This window comes from Coptis chinensis, chromosome 6 (genome assembly GCF_015680905.1).
Source record: "Coptis chinensis isolate HL-2020 chromosome 6, ASM1568090v1, whole genome shotgun sequence".
NCBI lineage: Eukaryota > Viridiplantae > Streptophyta > Magnoliopsida > Ranunculales > Ranunculaceae > Coptis > Coptis chinensis.
The window spans coordinates 6,687,625-6,709,266 of record NC_141461.1 but is presented as its reverse complement, the minus strand read 5'-3'; the positions used below and the strand labels follow the sequence as shown (position 1 = coordinate 6,709,266).

General features: G+C 35.4%; 2 protein-coding genes across 3 annotated transcripts; one reads left to right on the top strand and one right to left on the bottom strand.

Moving 5' to 3' along the window:
- The first annotated feature begins 3,848 nt into the window (after positions 1-3,848).
- On the top strand, positions 3,849-8,119 carry LOC147491131 (putative alkaline/neutral invertase D). Of its 2 annotated transcripts, none has more exons than XM_086565213.1 (5): positions 3,849-4,052; positions 4,697-5,105; positions 5,199-5,630; positions 6,420-6,978; positions 7,630-8,119. In XM_086565213.1, the coding sequence occupies exons 2-5, from the start codon at positions 4,722-4,724 to the stop codon at positions 7,923-7,925; spliced, it is 1,671 nt and encodes a 556-aa protein (XP_086421339.1). In that variant the 5' UTR covers positions 3,849-4,052; positions 4,697-4,721; the 3' UTR covers positions 7,926-8,119. The 2 variants fall into 2 exon arrangements, with proteins under 2 accessions (XP_086421339.1, XP_086421340.1); XM_086565214.1 differs by having other exon boundaries at positions 3,849-4,452.
- Positions 8,120-10,517: 2,398 nt separating this feature from the next.
- LOC147491130 (RING/U-box superfamily protein) lies at positions 10,518-20,423 on the bottom strand. The gene is made up of 15 exons (XM_086566014.1): positions 20,221-20,423; positions 19,796-19,946; positions 19,606-19,703; positions 19,319-19,380; positions 19,133-19,224; positions 18,690-18,813; positions 18,272-18,358; positions 16,861-16,951; positions 16,592-16,699; positions 14,963-15,063; positions 14,220-14,285; positions 14,039-14,126; positions 13,882-13,942; positions 12,942-13,005; positions 10,518-11,026 (listed from the first exon to the last, which is right to left on the bottom strand). The coding sequence occupies exons 1-15, from the start codon at positions 20,324-20,326 to the stop codon at positions 10,895-10,897; spliced, it is 1,431 nt and encodes a 476-aa protein (XP_086422140.1). The 5' UTR covers positions 20,327-20,423; the 3' UTR covers positions 10,518-10,894.
- Between the last annotated feature and the right edge of the window lie 1,219 nt (positions 20,424-21,642).

Genomic DNA, 21,642 nt, shown 5'->3' with positions numbered 1-21,642 from the left:
TTGAAAGATAAGTTATATATATTTTTTTTTGCTACAAATCACACATTTATATATTATAGAATTAAAGGGGTACGCTGAGCAAAACTTTAGTAAAGTACTCATGTCAGATGAACTATAAGCCCATTTAGCTAGATCATGAGCCTCACTATTAAAACATCTTTTTAGCCATCTAAAACATGAAAACTTAAACTTATTAGCAGTTTTGATAATTTTTTTCGTAATGCTTTGTAAAGACCAAGCAATATTGATAACGTTGATGTTGTTCCCCTCAAAAAGAAATTTTCCTCCTCCTAAGTGTTAACTTTTTTTCCAACTTCCCATCTAGCTATCTTCTTCTTACTACAAGAAGTTCACTCTCCTTTGCTAACTTTGTCAGTTTAATCTCATTTAATTCAAAGGTGAAATTAATTGATATAAGAAAGTTGCTTGAAATAAAGCTCCTTCTTGATTCCAAGCCATAATAGCAAACTCCTATTTTTCCTCCCTTATTATAGCGGCAGATCTTCTTTTGGACGTATCTCGAGATCTTGACAGAGATCTCTTATTGTTAAAGGACCCAAATTTTTTTTTCCTTTTGTTTTCTCTCCCATCTAGTCTTAAACTAAATTTGTTAATATACAAAGTGAAACCAATGAATGCAGGGTGTATTCCTGATTTCATGTTCTCTTTTTAAATATTTTAAACTACATATCAAACCGATCTAAACAGAGTTGCTTGTTTTGCTTCCTCACTAAATTCACTCCATCTTCTTTTTTGGACGTATCTCGTCAAACCTAATATTTATTGAGAATGAATCAAGCATGTAACGGTCACAAAATTGAGTGTTACTTATATGATAATATAAAATAGATATATTATTATTGTTACTTAGTATATGTTCAAGCATGTGGGCTATAATTTGAATTTTTATTCCTTACTTACAAAAGATATAAGTTATATCTGCACTTTCATCTTTACTTGCAATGTGGTTCACGCTTGATATCAGTAAATGTGAACTGCTTAGAAATCCACACTTTTCACATGTGTATGATACTACGATGAGTGACCTAAACGTTTTGCTTTAAATTCCCTCTTTTGGTGGGTGTCTGACTCAGTGCTGAGAAGACATTTAATTTATCCACTCATTGACAGAGCCGGAATGCAGGTCAGTGAGGAAGAAATTAAGATCACGTTAGGCGTTCTTTAACTCGTATTATGACAATAACTATACTATTTGACTGGTTTAAATATCAGATCAATCGGGCACTAAACCAGTGTAAATGATGTAATTTTGCTATTTGCCAAGATAAGATCATAATAAGACCAGATTTATTTTTCGGTGAAGTCGTTTCGTTGACTTCAAATCTAGAGGACGAATGGGAATAAATCGAAGACAAATAAATGACAGCTTTCTAAATCATGCTAATAAATATTCTTGATTGATGAGAATGTTTATCATGCGTATTATAGGGAGAGCTAATTTAGCTTACATGATCATCTTGCACGCGTTCTCTTAATTATTGTCTATTTTTTTGTTTATTTTTATCACACTGTCTTCCCGAAAGAAAGTAAAAAATTGTAATCACAATTTAAAATTTGTAGATAACATTAGTAAGTGGTTAATTCCTATATAAAATAAGGGGTCCCTGATATAATTGAATTAGTTGTACGCATGTTTGTGTAATGTGGATTGTTTAGTTGGGTCTTAATTTTGAGCTAAGCATTGTTGCTAAAGTCTTAAATATTTATTTAGAGGTTAATTGAACCTATATTTTATTCCTATGGTTAATGTCAGCCTCCTTTTGCCATTTTAATTTATAAACCAACAATTTATAGCCAACTGCAAAATAATGAAAAAGGTTTCCTCATTCTCCGCACCTATACAAACTTAGGTTAAGTCCTTAATTATACAGGTTTATCTTTATGAAGTACTGGTTATGGTTAGCATTTTCTTGTCTTGGCCAATTCAGTTCATATTCCTCGTTCCATTTTGATTTGGTCAGTTGAAACTTGAAAGTTCAAACCAAACCAATCAAATTATTTATTAAATTCAGTGGATGATAAATTAAAATCTAAAATTATTTAATCAAATATATAAAGTTGTCACAAGTTACCACTGGTCAGCTCTTATAAGTTAGCTTGCAAGTTTGCAACAGTATAGTAAGTCCGGGTTTTAAATCCTAGTGCTATAAGCTGATAAGCAGTGAGGCTAGGCACCCACCCTAATCTCATAATTAGGGCTGGGACTGGTACGGGATCAATTCGAATCCGACCCATATTCGAATTTATTTTTATCCGAATCTAAATTATCCGATTCAAATATCCGAACTATTTTAACAAAATTTATATTTTAATGCCTAAAAATAATTTATATCTTACATTTATATATGGAAATTATTAAAATAGTGTATTTTTTTGTGTGTTTTTAGTGGATATGGATATCCCAAATCCGAATGAATCTAGATATGATAAAAAGTTTTTAAGTGAGAATCCGACCCGAACCCGCTCCATTTTCTGCTCTACTCCTAATCTATGCTTTCCCAAAATAGAGTAAGAAACTATTTTTTTCGATAATAATTATATAATTATATTTGAGAGAGTAAGAGACTCAAACACGCCTTAAACATCTTAAAATCTTTTGTTTAAAAATTTCAAACTCTAAATGTGACAGTAAGAAAATTAATTACAAGTGATAATGAAGCCGCTAATGACTGTCAGCAGCTGTTTGTGAATAAAATTATACTCATTTTGGTGCGAGCTTAAGGGGGTGTGTCTCCTTTTTTTTTTGTTTTGTTTTTGGGGTGTCTGGATCCCGTTAATTAGGGCAACGATTTTATTTTTTAGCGTTATACACAATTACACGCATGAGAACACGAAAAATGTAGCCACCAAACACGATTAACTTAATCATCTGGTCCCACACACAATTTAAAGCCACATCAGACAATTCCGTACCCCACTTTCTCGACTCGAATGCTTGACCCAAAAATATCTACTTATCCACGAAGATAGTCAATCAAATTACGGCTTTCTTCCAACTCAATTTTACATTTTCTCCTCAGTCTGAGTAAAACTTATACAAGACAAGCTGGACCAATTATTGTCGGAAAATGGCTAATAAATAGTTGTCATTGTAGCTTAAAATGACAGGAATGGTGAGTCTCAAGATCCATTGGTGATTGGTGCACCTTCTTCTGGCAATTGAAATTAAACAGTCATGGAAGAAGGAGGGTCTTTTCCGGTTTTATTACATTTTTAGGTGTTTTTTATCATTTATTCCAAGTTACAGTATACGGTATGGAGCTAGTTGTAGTAAAACGTCATTGTGCATGTGTTCTTCAAGTTTTCCAAATATGTTATTTGATGGATACCACAGAAGTATTAATTTTGTCTTATTTGCAAACTTATTATATAGCACTTCCATGCTAATGCTTTCTTTTTGATATAATGATCGACTTCTCATGATCCAACATTCCAACCTTAGAAATGAAATATACCTTTGATATAATCCAATAATTTTGGATATATTGAAACATGCTGCTTATTACCTTAACATCTCATTCACACTCAAAGGAAACTTCCCTTTGACATAAATAAAGGATAAGAAAATTAACTTTCTCTACAAGCTTGTGAATTTAACTAATTAAGTACGAAAACCCTAATCCATTAAACTCATATAAAATAGTAACAATCCAAAACCTAGAAAAAAACAAATAACCGTGCCCCCAAATAGTGAAAACTTCAATAATACAAGCCGTCAAAACACTCAAACCTTATTTCCTGTCTTTATCTAATCCACGTGTCTTAACCGGTAAAACACTTGTGCGTCAACCGGTATAACCAGTAACATTCTGACAAGTTCTCTCTTCATTACACATTTTATTTTTTTTCTCTCTCTTGCTCCTCACTTAGTTTTTTTTGTCTATTTATATCCTTGCTTCACCAACCATGTTCTTTTTTTTTTCTTCTTCTTCTCTCTCTGTCCTTGTTGTTGTTGTTGTTGTTGTTCATCCCTTATATTTTTGGCTTTTCGTTGGGATCTAGCCCTTCATTTCTTCCTTGCGATCTTCGAGGTCTGACTTCTTTTCATTTTTTTGGTTAACTTTTTCATTTTCTTTAGATCTATGCTATGGTTTGTTTGGATCAGCTTGATCTAGCTTTTTTTTTTTTTTTTTTTTTTTTAAAATGAAATTATTATGTTGAATGATTTATATGACTATCCAAACAGACCCTTCATGTTTTTTCACACTACATTTGTTTTTATAATTTTATTACATTTTTGGCTCATTTGTTTATGTTTTTTCAATTTGGGGTTAAAAGGGCATGTATGGTTGACATTTTTTCGTTTGAAGGAATTAAAGTTGGTTCATTTGTGAGTTTAATTTGTTTGTTTGGGATAAGTTTGACCTGTTTTTGTTTTAGCTTAATGTTAAGATCATTCAAACCATGCCCTAAGGGTGTTTTAATGTAACAGTGAGTAAAATATGTTTATAGTTTATTAATGACTTGTTTTAATATGTAATAATTAGAGCTAAAATGGGCAATTAAAACATGCCTTTAGTTTCTCTCCATTTGGATGCTCCCAGTATATTAAATGTTTTTTTCTTCTTCTTTATGCTAGAGTTTATGAAGTTTGATCTCACCTTGGTAAAAGTATAGCTGCCTTTTAAGGTTTGTTTTATATTCTGATTATGTTTTGCTTGTTTGTTTGTGTTAGGGAGTGAAAGAGAGAGGAGTTGGACATGGACGGAATTAGGGAAATGGGGCTTCGAAATGTGGCTTCACAATGTTCAATTTCGGAATCTGATGATTACGATTTGTCTAAGCTTCTTGATAAGCCGAAGTTGAATATTAAACGAGAAAAATCGTTTGATGAGAGATCGCTTAGCGAGTTATCAATTGGTTTGTCTAGAGGAGGATTGGAGGTCTACGAGACCATGTATTCACCTGGAGGACGGTCTGGTTTTGGCACTCCTGCTTCGTCAGCTCGAAATTCATTTGAGCCTCATCCTATGGTTGCTGAAGCTTGGGATGCTCTACGCCGATCTTTAGTTTCATTCCGTGGTCAACCAGTTGGGACTGTGGCTGCTCAGGATCATTCAGAGGAAGCTTTGAACTATGATCAGGTCAATGACTTTGTACAAAGTTTTGAACTGAGACCGTTTATGTATTGTTCTGATTTATGGTCTGTAACAAATTGTTTGTAATTATTTATGCAGGTCTTTGTTCGAGACTTTGTACCTAGTGCTTTGGCTTTCTTGATGAATGGTGAACCCGATATAGTAAAGAACTTTCTTTTGAAAACTCTACACCTACAAGGGTGGGAGAAAAGAATAGATCGCTTTAAGCTTGGAGAAGGGGTGATGCCAGCAAGTTTCAAAGTACTTCATGATCCTATAAGACAAACGGATAGTGTAGTTGCAGATTTTGGAGAGAGTGCAATTGGGAGAGTTGCTCCTGTTGACTCTGGCTTCTGGTGGATTATTTTGCTTCGCGCATATACAAAATCCACTGGAGATTTATCTTTGGCAGAAACACCAGACTGCCAAAAGGGCATGAGGCTTATTTTGTCCCTGTGTTTGTCAGAGGGATTTGACACATTTCCAACCCTTCTTTGTGCGGATGGATGCTCTATGATTGATCGAAGAATGGTAAGACTTTCCTTTGTGTATTCATATTTTTTATGTTTTTTCTAACATGCTATAGAACCAATTTGAATTAAGTACCATATATGACTGCAGTATTAGTGTTGTTTATCTAGTATCCTAGAATGGGAGGTTTTAATTTACCGATATAATAGTAATAAAGAATAAAAAAGAAAAAGAAAAAGGGATTTGTTCATTCTAGATTCAGGCATCTTCTATACTGGTAACTCGTGTTGATTTTCTTTGATGTTTTTCATTTACTAATAACATCGTAGCCCCTCTCTAAAAACTTCTATTTACATTGAATATGTTCTTATGATGGAAAGAAAACTTAAGTCGGGTGGAAAGTTCTAAATAGAGCGTTTTCTTTCAAACGGTACAACCTGCAACCAAAATTTCCTTCTTGTTCTTTTGTGTAGTCGTAGGACATGCACATTTACATTGTCTTTACATGGCGGGAGTTCGTTAAGTAAATTCTTAAAATAATTTGTCATGTGTTGGTGTTTGAGTTCGACACAGGATTGTAGAGCCATTTGCTCTTAAACAGCATAATCTGCAACCAAAGTTTCCTTTTGTTGTTGTTGTTATTGTAGGACATGCTCATTTAGTGTCTTTAGTCTTTGCATTGCTTGACTTTGCAAAATAATTTTCTTAACATAATTTGTTGTGTGTTGGTGTTTGAGTTCGGCACCACCCTGTTGTTTTTTGATAAATCATTGTAGAAGGATATTAAATTCACTGCATTCTTTGCTTGTTGCAGGGCATTTACGAAACTGTCATGTTTTCATTTTGCAGGGAATTTACGGTTATCCGATTGAAATTCAATCACTCTTCTTTATGGCCTTAAGGTGTGCTTTGACATTACTTAAACATGACACAGAAGGGAAAGAGTTTGTGGAGAGAATTACGAAGCGCTTGCATGCCCTGAGTTATCACATGAGAAGTTACTTTTGGCTTGACTTTCAACAACTCAACGACATTTACCGGTATAAAACGGAGGAATATTCTCATACAGCAGTTAATAAGTTTAATGTCATACCTGATTCCATCCCAGAATGGGTATTTGATTTCATGCCAAATCGTGGAGGGTACTTTATTGGAAATGTCAGTCCTGCAAGGATGGACTTCCGATGGTTTGCTCTAGGTAACCTTGTTGCAATTCTATGCTCCCTTGCAACTCCTGAACAGTCTATGGCTATTATGGATTTACTTGAATCACGTTGGGAAGAACTCGTAGGAGAAATGCCTCAAAAAATCTGCTATCCAGCAATAGAAAGCCACGACTGGCGAATCACAACAGGCTGCGACCCCAAAAACACCAGATGGAGTTATCACAACGGAGGTTCTTGGCCAGGTTAGTTCATATTTTCTTTTGGATAGAGTTTTCATCTCCTAGCATAAAACTTATTTTCATATTCTTGCAAGTACCAAACGTGGTGTTGTCCTTTCAATGGTTGTTCCATGAACCAAGGGTGTTGCAAAATGATCAAATCCATTGACATACACCTTTTGTATGTCCGCAGGACACCAGATAGTCATCGGTGGATTTGAATTTTCAAGCAAGAACAAAACCGTAAAAAGGTTCAAAGAGTAAAATGATAAAATCACTTTTTGAAACCAACAAAACACCATGTGGTGCCCTTGGCACATACAATATATGTCCATAGATTTGCACTCTTCTGAAATCGAAATGTACGGTGCAATATGGTGCTATCCACACACCATTGAATCCCTTGTATCTATTGATCTCATCCCTTTAAATTCCTTATCCAAATAGAGAGCTCACTATGTTGAGTGTACATGGTCTAGACCAGGTGCAATGCACTTCTATGTACTGAACCGAACACCATATTTGTCCTTAGTCGGAGTTTTCATTTGTTTCCTGCTTCTAGGAACTACGAAGAGAGTACTTAACTGCATTATCCTTGCAAGTCAATTATGGTTCAAGATTGCCTATTCAATAGATGTAGTGTTTGCAACAACTTTTTCTGTTTTCTTGGGACAGTGCTTTTGTGGCTGCTGACAGCTGCGTGCATTAAGACGGGAAGACCACAAATAGCAAGACGGGCAATTGATCTCGCTGAGAGTAGGCTGTTGAAAGACAGTTGGCCCGAATATTATGATGGAAAAAATGGGAGATACATTGGGAAGCAGGCAAGGAAGTTCCAGACTTGGTCCATTGCTGGATATTTGGTCGCAAAGATGCTGCTGGAAGATCCATCACATGTGGGCATGATATCCCTGGAAGAGGACAAGCAGATGAAACCTCTTATCAAGAGATCAAGCTCGTGGACTTGCTAAAAGGCTCAAAGAAACATCAAAAGAGAAGAATAATAGACAAATAAAAAAGGAAAATGAGTTTTTAGTTGTATCCCACGACTATTCTTGACGCATGCTTTCTGTGTTTAGGCATTTGGTTTAAGATCTTTTTTCATGTACAATAACATCATATTTGTTAGCCTTTTTGTTTCTCAAATATAGACACTTCGATAATTTATCTTTATGTTTGGCTTGCATTGGGGGTTCATTAGTGCCGGAAACGGCAGTCATATTAACATGTTTGGTTCTGGTGCAAAGGTTTACCTATCTTGCAGTAATCATTTGCATTTGAAGGAGTTATGACTTGCGAGGTTCCCAAAAGACATACAAATTAAGAGTAAGTACACCGTTTGGAATTTAGATACACAGCATGTTTCGTTAAGGGAAGAGAGATTAGTCCTAATGAAGTTTGAAGTGTAGCAAGCATGTACTTAAAGCTCTAAAATCATTCTGCTAACATAAGCTCTAGAGACTGCTCCTCGGCTTGTTGCCCTTAACTCCTAAAGTTCGTATCATCTTGAAATAGACATGGGTCATATGCATAGATGGAACTAGGAGGGTGCGTGTGGGCGGGGTTGCCACCTCCAAAAATTTGTAAAAGTCACAAATGTAATAGTAATTTGCTAGAAAAATGGCTTGACTATGAGGATTCGCATCTCCCAATTTTTTTTTATAGAAGCAAGCTCCACTACCGCTAGTTCAATTACTGGATTGCATATACTCTTGCATCCCTAGACATTGAATCCTAATTCAAGTAAAAGTCGAACCCCCGACATTGAATCCTAATTCAAATAAAAGTCGCGAGGCTTTACTTGGATAGGGTGTTTTCTTTGGTTGTAATATGTTGTATACTTGTATGTTTAAAACCGTGTGTTCTCCACTTTTACAGTTTATTTGTGGAGCTTTTAAACCAGTAGTCAATATGCGTGTATCCAACCAATCCAACCTAATACAGAAATGGTGACACAACTCCATAACCCATGTTCACTAGTTGGTCACAACTCACAAGTCACGACAGCGTTGTGCACTTACGATAAAGTTTTAACGTAACTTTACCAAAAAAAACGTACATCGGCTATTGATGTAAAATATTCCAAAGTCAACTTGACCTAAAGCAGAGTACCTTTTTTTTTCGTTAAATAAAGCAGAGTACTTTTCAAACGACCAAATGTGGTATAAGAATTTCCCCACCAAGAATTGTCTTTAAAAGGTTAAATTTTCCTCATATTTGGTTTATTGGTTATTGTTATAGCACATTTCTAGACTATGGAGTCTAATGGTCCATGGTAAGGGTGAAGTGACTTGGCTCAAGGGAGTCCGCGGACTAGGAGTACGCAAAGGGTAAATAACAGATATGTACGAGATGATTGAGAGTGGCAGTGATATGTACGTGGCACATTCATGATATAGGAGTGGACTATGTTGTGGACTGATTTGGGATTAATGGACCCAAAGGTTGGGAGGAGTCTATGAGCTGATGGGTCATCACGGACTGGGAGTAGGCAGCGAAGCATGGAGCAGAAATAGAGAGGATACCACAAAAAGCGGTGGACAGGTGTGCAAAGTTAGAGAGGACACGTGGGTTCATTAGAACGGATGGATGGAAGGAAGATCAAAGAGAGGGCGCAGACTATGGAGGAACCAAGTATAAATAGGAGGGAAACCCTACAGAGAGAGAGAGGTTCAGACTAGAAAAGAAAGAGAGTCACAGAAAAGAAAGAGGTCACAACAGTTATGATCTAGGGGTGACTTCGGATCGGATTAACCTCTTTCGGATTTTTTCCGAATTTTTTCGGAACCTAATATGCTAGCCAAATCTAATCCAATTTTTTTTTCGGATTCAAAATATATTTCCAATTTCAAAAATTTCAAAATACTTAGTAACTTTTCAAAAATCTCTTTACTTTCAATTATTTTTGGAATATCATACGCCAATGTTCATTGTAGGAGAGAGAAAACCATGTCCACAACACCAATGTACCAACAACAATACACTTGTTTACTGAGAAAACTCATTTTCATTCAAACAAGTGATTCAAAAAAAAAATCTACAGCCACTAACAACAAGCATTGTATTATGTTGAGGTCTGACTATTTGTAATGTTTCAATCTTTTTTCGTGTGTGAAAATTGAAGTGTGAAGTCTCTACATGAATAATGGATTCTGGTTTTGGACTCTAAATAGTTTTACATAACATTCTATCTATTGGAATTTGACTTTTGGATTGATCTAAAAGTGTATGACTCAATGACATTTTTTTTTATATTATTATTGTTATGGCAGACGGTATAATGACAGTAGAGTGGTCCAATTCAAGTGGAGAAGTAACTACTAGGTTGAAGTGCATATTTTCGAAATAAATTGGCAATAATATCAAAAATTTATATCGGCTTTCAGATCGGATATCAGAGTTATATCCCAATCCGATCCAATTTTTTTTCGGAATTTTCGGAAATCGGAAAATCGGCCCATGAAAACTACACCCATAGCCAGACCAATTTCGGGTCGGATTTCAGAAAAATCGGAAATTCGGCAAAAAGAGACACCCCTATTATGATCAGAAATCACTTCAGATTCCCACTTAAACACTGCATCTTCGTTATTCACTTCAAAGTTCAAACCCCACTGCTCCTCCCAATTACATCAACTTATTTTCCCAGCAGCTGTGCTGAGGAAAATCATTAATCCATAAATCATCAACTTTACCTTTTACATGCTACTGACTTGATTAATCATTAATCCATTAACTTCCAAACTAGAGTAGCTTAACGCATGCTCTTAATTTTTTTTTTATTTTTTTTATTTCAGCTGCAATTGGTTTTATATGCACTGCTTAATGCTAGCTAACTAAGTCGCGTATCATGTCAATGGATAACTTAAAAACATTGAATAGTTCCCAGCTACATCCCTTGCCCCGAGCCCCCGACTAGTTATTATTCTCTGCGAAATAACTACATACCACTTCCTCTGGTTGGACGACAAACATGGTTCCTCTTACGAGCATGTTCTTCACTATGATTCTGCGTACGACATGCATGCCCATACCAGCAATCTTCCCTTGCAGAAACATCAGGTGGCAGAGCCTACAACAGATTCCAGTTTGTCATTCGATTCAAAATGTCACAAAAAGCAGTAAATTATCGGATTCAAACTACAATGCCTTAATAAAAAAGGAATTTTTTTTGTTATGGTACCGTCATGCATTATTCATCAAAGCTTCAGCTTAAACAGAAATGCTTTCCAACAATCAGGAGGATATACAGATCATCACTAATAGTTCTATTATCATCTTAATTAAAGAATACAAAAAATTATAAGAACTTGGCTCCCTCCCAACACTCGAGCCATTTAATTAAAGGATTTATTCATGGCGGCTCCAATCAAGTTTACCAAACGACATTTGATACCAATTTACTGGAATGTAAGAATCACTGACTATGGCATCCATCACATCCATACGATCATAAGTTATGACTACATAGGGATGTCCATTCTGCCCGAAACCCGAAACCCGCCCAAAACCCGAAAAAAAAACCCGCACCGAACCCTGCCCAAGTCCGACAAAACCCGAACCCGAACCCAGACCGAAATACATAGGGTCGGGTTTGGTCACACTATCTAAACCCGGACCGACCCGATAATTTGGCCCTAAACCCGTTAAAAGGGTTAAAAAGCCCGAAACCATATCCAGACCGAACCCGAACCCAAAACCCAGTTATATAGGGTAAAAATGCCCGACCAAAACCCGAACCCGAACCAGACCATAATTCCCAACAACTATATTTTCATTTATTATCTATTTATCTTCAACAAACTTTTAGTCTTTTTCTCATTAGTATTTACTTTTGGTCTTCAAGACAAATTACCTTTCAACAACTCCCCAAAACAAAGACAACCCAATCATTCATGATGAAGAGATTGGTGGGTTTGATGGTCTTTGCTAAGTTTGCATTCAATTAAAAATTTGCGGCACCTCCCGAATATCTCTTTCTAAATGTGGTCACCAAGGCCGAAAGAATCAACAGTCGGATTTCACACCACCACAAGAAACTGAAACTCCCAAAAAGCCATCAATCTTATTGTCAAATCAACAGGTCAGATTCACACCACCACAAGAAGTCGAAACTCCCAAAAAAACCATCAATCTTATTGAGTTATTGTCTTGGAATTGCTTGCTTTGCTTGGTGAAAAATGCAATCCTATGTGTTTTGAATCTTTGATGAAACATTTTTACGATGTTAAAGTTAAACAGATCAAATCCAATAAAAGAAGATGGCTTTTGATTAATTAGATGAAAAAGAGGTTTTTTCTTGAGATCTTGAGATCTAATAACTGAAAATGACGTTCCTGATGAAGAGATTTAATATTCTTTTATTTCATATATTTCGGGTTTTACCATACCCGAAACCCGAACCCGAACCCGACGGGTACCCGAAATATAGGGTTAGGGTAGGGTTTGGTCACATGTATCCAACAAATACCCGAACCCGAACCCGACCCGCAAAGAATAGGGCGGGCCCGAAAACCCGATAAAAAATCGGGTTCGGGCGGGTCTATGTTTGGACATCCCTATGACTACATCACCTGCCAACTTGCGTTTGTTATATCTTGAATTTAGATCACATAAAGTATAGAGCAAATTGACTTATTTTAATAATTTTATCCAACTATATACAAAAGGAAACACCAGTGAAATGTCATTTCAAGTATTTAATCAAGTTCGTATATATAAAAAAAATTATCTCAATTCTCAAGTTTAATCACACGAGTTTTTTATGAAATAACAAATAGAAACATCTATGTTCGAAACTTCCAGATGTGAAAAAAAGGTGAAAGAAACACACTAGTACATAGAAACACAAAAGTGCGAAACTAAGAAGGAAAACAGTTGTAACATATTTGCAGGACCAATGTAGTGCACCAATCATGATAATATCAAATCTTAATAATCCATAAATGAGTACAAGAAATGATAATGCATGCAATCAAAGCACTTACAAAACCACGCGTTGTAATTCGAAACCAATACAAGAGAAAGGAGACCAACTTGTCATAGCATTCACTGCATCCAAATGGTCAAAAAATCAGGATACAAAATTAAACCCACAGTAATGCATATTATTAAGCTAACCCTTGCCAAGGAAAATAACATGCTCACAAAATTAATCCTAAAACATACTCATTTCCAAAACAAAGCTCAACTGTAGAAATAACGATTATATCAGTAACTTTACAGGTGTACGGAATAATCATAAGAAATGAGCATGTCCAATAACATCCAAAACATCAAGATAAGGGCATATAGATTATAGAGTGAAATAGGAGTGGCGGGCAGACTGGAGCAGGCCGCAGGGTTACTCTTTAAATCAGAAAGCACAATAAAAGGATTTTTGACGGTTAAAAATTTCACTTAATGGAAAATTTAAAATACGAGGCTCAGGATTGCCCATTTTTAATTCCAGGGTTTCTCATAGCACGAACATAAACAGATTTGCAGGTGCCAACTAGCAAAGTTGGTAAAACCTTTGGTTGATGATACCAGAGGTTTGGGGCTTGAAGCCCGCCAGCGTCAAAGAGTTATTGATCTCATTTAATAACAGGCTTGCCAATAAAAAAAAAACATAAACAGATTCTTCCACTATATTTTATATTTCTTTGTGATTGTGATGGTCAAAAACATGTCTAGAGTTACAGAGAATGATTGGAAAAAATATATATATCAAAGAAGCATAAAACCACGTTCAATGATAAGGGAGAGGGGTAAATAAAAACAGTACTAACTACTAACTCAGAGAATGTAGTTCTTGAAAATGCAAAACAAATATAGCGAAGTGATGACCTTTTAACAAAGTTGCAAATTTACTTAATTCCACATTAGCATATGATGTGCACCTAATATGATAAACTTAAATTACTTGATAACATGAAAAGAACTTACTTGCAGACATGTGTTCCTGATGTTATCATCTCAGCATGGTTGAGTGGCATTCTCGTTCTATCTGCAAAAATTATGAGAACCACCAAGGAGGATCTAGAAATTTGAGAGGACATTGAGCCATGCGAATGTGAGAAGGATTAAGTATTAAACATGTTACCAATTTCTCTTTTGTCCAGTTTTAGAATCCAATCTGAAATAAGCTCTTGCAAAGTTTTCCCTGTCTGTCGAATACACCTTTCTGTGATCTGAAACCCCAATACAAGCGATTAATTTGATATTATATCTAGACTACATTTACAACTAAGAGTTTTCACAGATTGATGTGGAAAAGTACATACATCTTGTTCAAATCGATTACTTTGGTGCGTCAACAATGGTATTCTTGTAACAAAATGCCCTGAAATCTGCAACAATAGTTAAAGATCATATTTCAAAGCAAACCAACAAAAAAATGATATAATAAAATAAAAGCATTTCTATTTCCGTTTTCCCATCTAAGCAAACAAATTTTATGTTGAAAGAAAATCCCACGACTAATTAAACAAATCCATTGGTTATGACATTAACGGTTCTTCCTATATTCTTTGGTCAATCCAAATAATCGCAGCTTTCAAATAGGTATGCCCAAGTAAAATCAAGGAAAGCTGTGGGGATGGTCCTTTCATTTGACCATTTGGGTGGTAATAGAATCTATCTGTCAGTAGCTTCATTTTTCAGTGGTAAAATGACATATTCATGTATGATTATGACACACCCACATAAATAGACTTAGAGGCCCACGAGACTTCCTAAATGGTTAGTCCCGTACTTCACTGTTTATATAGCAGCGAAAATAGTGATGCACCCCTAACCCAATTTATCCCCAGCCCCAAAACTTCCAAAGCTAATCGACCCTTCTAACGATCCTAATGACAGTCACCACCAAAAAAAATTAAAAAATAAAAATAAAAGACAAAACAAGGTTCTCTCAATACCTCCTCTGTTAGAAAATGAGGAAGCAGAATAATTTTCAATTTCAATGTACTTCGAAATCGAGCTGAACATTATCAACAAAAAGTACAGCAGCATGAACAATTCTTACTGGCTTGAAGTTCTCCCGACAGCAAACTGTGTTGGAATCACTTGGAAGAACTCCTTGTGCTCGCCAATAAGCCCAACAAAATGCCCTATCACATCCTACACCTGCAGGAGCGAGAATAGACTAAGAGTACTTAAATATAGATACAACCATTTACAATCAAATTTAAATCTCCCTGTTATTCAAAATGAGCAGGTTCATATGATGCTTTTTGATACACTGGTATGGCATCCCTCAAGGCCGGCTCAAGCCAAGATGTGGCCTTCGGCGAAATGTTAAGGGCGAGGCCTTTATTTCCTAGGCCATCTATAATCACCAAAACAAATCACTATATATTGCAAAAAAAATACAATTTTATAATAAATTAAGAGCTAAAATCTAGTATCAAGGCGCAAATCAAACAAAAACGATGAGAACGTAACCACATAAACATCAAAACTATGAATAAATAAAATAATAGATTCATATTGAAAACAAAAAAAAAATCAAGTTTCACAAGAACTGTGAGTATTAGATGATGATTAACCGTTTAGAACTCAAAGAGTGAAATTGACAAATGGTTAAACTTGAAATTGGTGAAATAGAATAAGTGAGAGAAAAAGACTCAATGAGAGAAGTGCAATGACAGTTTCTTTAATTAAGAGAGAAGGACAAAAGGCATAGAATGTGGAGATTCTATTACTAAACGTGGGATTTCCCCATTTGTTTTTATTCTTCCAATGAAAAAAATTGATTGAATAAGGGCACTCCTACAAAAACTGAAATTACTAAGTGCTTGTAGCCATTGGATTCATATTAATACTTCGAGATGTCATTTGTGAGATGGACTATTGGATTGTATACACTCCAAATTAATTCACTCCGAAATTTAGTGCGTGGATAGAAAACCCATTTGTAAACAAATTGACTGTCATGTCCTTTTTTGGTGTTTTTTTATTTATTTATTTTAAAAATAATAATAATAAACAAATATGTGGATACATTAGGAAATATGAGGCCTTCTAAATTTGAGGTCTTAGGCGGCCGCCTAACTCGCCTAAAGGTTGAGCCGGCATTGGCACCCCTTAATGAGGCACACACAAAAAGTGAAGACAAAGATTGCTTTCACATCAGGGTAAAGGCAATGGGACAAGGATATAGAACAAGACTCATACAAATAAAATGACTTAAACAACATAATTAGCAATATATAAGACTGAATGGAGAAAATAGGAATTATTTGGTCACCCCAACAGTTGGAATAGGATATCAAAACTAAGATGACTTTCCACGACATTTAAATTAATAAATGGGGAACTCACTACAAGTATGAAGTGGTTAAGATTTCTTTTCATTCATACCAAGTTAAGCGAGCTGCACAACGATGAGGTTCTAGTGCACAAACCACAGAGGCCAAAACACACAAAGAGAATAACAAAGCTCAATATAATAAGACAAAATATGCCAAGGGATATCAAAATGCTACAAGGTTCAGATATATCCCATTCTTGCACAATAAATGTAAAAGCAAAAATAAAATCATACACTTTGCACGCTTCCCACCTTCTTTAAGAAAACTGGGAGACCAGGCCACATAATAATATATAAGTAAGATCAAATATAATTTAATTATTTCAGTGATAGAGTGTTTACAGTGTTGGGGTACACTGATGTCAGTTCTGGCTGGCATCATTCCTCCACATGCTTGGCATTGTAGATGGGAAGTGCTCTGGTTGCACTGGAATCCACCAAATCTGGACCCTGTAGATTGTTTCGAACCGGTTATATGTATGATGTAATCTAATAAAACACCTTTAAAACAGCAAGTAACCTAATGCTTTGTTGTTGTAACTATATCAATAGTAAAAACCAAATCAATTTCCCAGACACTGATTTCTAGAAAAGCATAAATCCAATATTACCACATTGAAGGCAGGGAAGCTCTACAGTTTCTTCCTCACTTGGTGGCAAATAAGGCCTTTTTCGACAAGGCAGTTTCCCAGTCCTCATGACCTATCACAATTTAAAACACCAAGAGAAATTCAGAGATTGAACTGATGTACAGTAAAGAGTTCCCTACTACCGCCAAATACTTAATATTTATAAGGATGTTATATTTTCCTAAACAAAAGGCCATATACTTTTAATGCATCACTTAAGAATTTGAATGTTCGTATATGATCAATACGAAAATATACATTTAATCATTCAAGAAGTAAGAACTTATTTTGACAAATTCATATTTGAAGAAACTCTAACTACTCAACAGGATGAGAAATGCAGCTACTGAGATGATCGAAAAATAACAGAAAGTCTAAAACTGACGACAAGAATACTAAACACCTCATACTACTGCCCTACAAACAGTCCTAAGTCCTAAATCACTAGGATCCCGACCAAGCAGCTAATTGCTAAAATCTGATAAGATCTATGCAACATGGACTGTTGGTGTGGAGCCCCACACGCCAGATGATCCAACAGCCAACAAACTCTCTTTCTCATCTCAAAACCCCAACCTTTAATCTATCTCAAACTCAACTCACAATTCACGGTTAATATTGTTTACCATGCAATGCCCAAATGTGAATGTATTGGTTTTTGAGAGGTAAAGAAATATTGAAAGACTGGAACATATGGTGAAGAATGAGTCCTACACGTGGTGGAGATTGAAAGTTGTTGTACTTTTCATTTCCAAAATTAAAAAATGATGTAACTTTTGATCCACAAGACGCGGTTCCTACAAGATGATCCAAATGCTGATTTTGGGTGAAAACAATTGATCAACCCGACAGGATTAACCTTACAAAAACCAACCCATTTAAGATTACTAACCATGTCAGAAGCTGTACTCAAGTTCACGAAGTAAGGGAAGGATCATATTTTGTAACTTATGGGACCCTTCTTTACCAGCAGTTCAAATGAGTTGATTATAAACAATATAACTGAACTAAACAATAACAAATAAAACATAAAAATAAATCACGGTATGAAGATCGACCCCATCAAATTTTAGCTCTGACCTTTTATCAAAAAGTTGTGGTATGGAAAAATGATGACCCTATGCACAGTTTAGATTCGTGCATGCATGCAATTATGCATATATTTGTGAATGCTAGAACAGCATTCCTAATTAGAACCAAGCAGATTCTGTATCCCACAACATACTTCTACAAAAAATTAATAATGTGCCTAGGCCCTTGGAAGAAATATAGCTGAAGGTATGGTTTAGCAAACTAATTTATCTTCATAAACATTAACATTTTGGACATGGAATAGAAATGAACACAACCCCCATGGTCTATGCCATGTATCCTTTACAAAATAACCACTCACAAGATTTGATTGGATTGATGCACATCCATCTAAAAGTGCAAGTTCATCATTGGAGCGTTTCAGTGATAAATCACTCTCAAGTATACCCTACAAAAAAAAAAAACACGGAACAAGTGCAACTCAAAACAAGGAATAAACTAACATAAACAACCAACTAAAGTAATTAAAAGTTGGTTAAATTGTTGAAAAATATCTGCATGAATGTACTTGTACAAATGTCTTAGCACGTATAGGTTTTACTATCCACCTGTTACTTTAGATATGACGAATTATATTTTTGCGGGTATATGCCCATATATATATATATATATATATATGTTTAAAGATGAGAAGAAAAAACATGGCCGGAAAAACCTAATCTAACTGCAATGTACCGGAAAAAAAAAGAAATAGAAAAAGAAAAACAAAGACCACTTACCTCCTCAATATTACGCAAAAAATGGTTTCTTCCTACAAAATGCACATCTGCCCGGCATTGGGGACATGGAACGGTAGGGTTTTCCTTCTGAGACCGTTTTAACCACTCAGAAAAGCATCCGTTGCTGCAAAAGGACAAAACCAATATAAAAAGGGGGCTAGGGGAGTGAGACTGCTCTATACCAAAGAGATTGGATTTTCTGCCACTGGTGGTCTAGATTGGATCCCAGAAAACGCACAATTTCGCCACAAAAGACCCACCTCTTGACGTCGTCTGACATCACGCTATGTGTAATCCAATTTGACAACGTTGAGCGGTGCGTACTTTTGGTGATTTTGTGTGGTTGCTGTGATCCAATTTCTATCACCTGTGGAAAAGGCTCTGGTCTCATAATAAAAAATGGGTAAAATAATATTCTCACAAATAGTTTTTATATTACATACCAGAAGTTGTGAAGACAGGGAGCAACAGTCACAACGTCATGCCATATGTGTAAGCAAATGCTGCATTTTGCATGCTCAGAATCTATAGGTATCTAGTAAGAAGAAACAACGAGATAATACACTGTCAACAGCCTATTTCAAATGCATAAATAGCTAGGAACCCATTAATAACAATAGATTTTTCACCTTCAAATGTTTCCAATAACCTTCTGGAACTGCCATTACTCTGAATCTGTAACTCAAATACCCTGAGAAACATAAAAAAAGAAAAAGACAGAAATACAGATTACAGACAACGCGAGATTATATGGAGTATAACTTTACCTTCGAGATAACACTGTTTGAGTGAGAGACATTTTTTAAAAGATCATTGAATGTTCGAGATCAGTGTTAATAAGTGGACATACTGAACAAGTATAGTGACCACAACTCAAATAGTGAAAAGATGAGATCAGTGTTAATATTTAACTAACCTTCTTTATCCAACCCTGAGATAATTTCAGTTCCACATTTTACGACTACTTTATCATCCTTCTCAACACAGGTTCCGTCAACAAGTAATGCAGTTGAGCTTTAGTAGCAAACACAACAATTAAATAAGCAAACCTTAATAAATAAAAATAAACGGACGTTTCAAAAAAACCTAGAGAAAGCAACACATACCTTAAATTTTGCAGTGTCCCTGAACAGAGGTCAGAGTTCCTTGTTATTTTACACCATCCACGTTCACCGATTGATAATAACTTATTTTCTGAGCATATTACCATCTCATCTACTCTAATCTCAATATCCACTTGCTTTGAATCTAACCGTACTGAATGCAAGGAAAACAAATATCTCAACAAATACCCAATAGTAAATGATCAAGCCAGTGTCCTAAAATGATCATGTTAATGTATAAAAAAAAAAACTATTGTTCTTCAAATTATTGGAAGCTCAGCGAAAGTCACAATAAACTACTCAACAGTAAATGCAGCACTGTGAAATCAAGTACCAAAACGATCTCAATTACAATATATTATATCATATAAAAAATGTAACTGAAACCATAAATACCAAGATTGAAAATTTGATGAAGAAATAATTACCGAGTTTGGCCCATGGTTCAGTGACGGGTTTATCTGAGGATTCACCGGGTTCTAATTTGACAGTTACGGGTTCTGATTTGACAGTGATGGGTTTGAGTTTCACCATCTTCAGTTGAGAGAGATTTGAGAGGGCTTGTTAAGGAAGAGTGGGAGTGGGAACTGTTTTATATACCACCCTTGAAGTTCCGTTACACGTGGGTTGTGGTGGGCTGGGCCAATCCGCCTATTGAGTTAGTAAAAGGTTGGACTTTTGGATTATTCAACTCTAAACAAGTATGCGAACCCTGCTAGGCATCCGTGTTTTTTCAAGTATTTAAATCTGTTGTTGTTCTGTTGCTCTAATATTTATGGGATGGTATGATTTTTTGAATTTTAGTTCTAATCTAAAAATAATATATAAACATTATGAAGAGTTGAAAGACGTTTTTTAAATTATTTTAAATAATATGAAACTAATTCTAATTTTTGTAAAATGACAGAATTTTTTGTAAATTGTTTAAAAATAAAAGAGTTTATTAAAATAATTAAGAGAGAGTGGTTCTAAAATCTTAAAATAGAAAAATTAGAAATATACTGTTCGGTTGAAAAGTGTGCCTCCAAAAGACCTGGCTATCATATAGTGTAGAGATTTGGGAGAATTTTTTTATATAGGTATTAATTTGGTCATGTAAACCACATTCATACTATACACTACTAAGTAGTGGGGCGTGATTGGAGAGGGAGAGATTGAGAGTGCGTGGAGAAGGACGGAAATAATAGAAGAAATGAATACAAACAGACTGAAACCAACCAAACACTTTTTTGTCCACACACCTCCTTTTCTGCCAGTTGATTATAGACAATATCGTGTTATCTCTTCACAAAATTATTTAGGGTTAACTAGTATTACCCCCCACTAGATGAGCAAATTAGGAATTTTCCCCACTAGATGGGAAATTAGGGTCTCCCCACTAATACATGGTCAACTTGGCTTGACTGTTAACTTTCAAGTCAAACAATTGAAAATTACACAAATGCCTTCATTGTTTTCAAAAATAAAATATTCAATTTTAATTAGGTGGGGGCATTTATGTTATTTTAAATTGTTTGACTTGAAAGTTAACGGTCAAACCAAGTTGACCGTGTGTTTAGAAAAAGACCCTAATTTCCCATCTAGTAGGAGGAAAATCCTAATTGACTCGTCTAGTGGGGATAACACTAGTTCACCCCAATTATTTATTCAACTACTGTGCCCATATTTGGTATTTGGAAGTGCAGGATTGACAACACAATTTGTGAGCTTGGTGATTACCTCAATTGTTTTGTGCATATAACAATACATGTTCCAGCCAGAATATAAATGCGGCAACATATAAAGTTTCCAAGTAACACTATCCTTAGATGGATCATTGTAACAGGCATGTGTATTTTTGAAAGCTACAT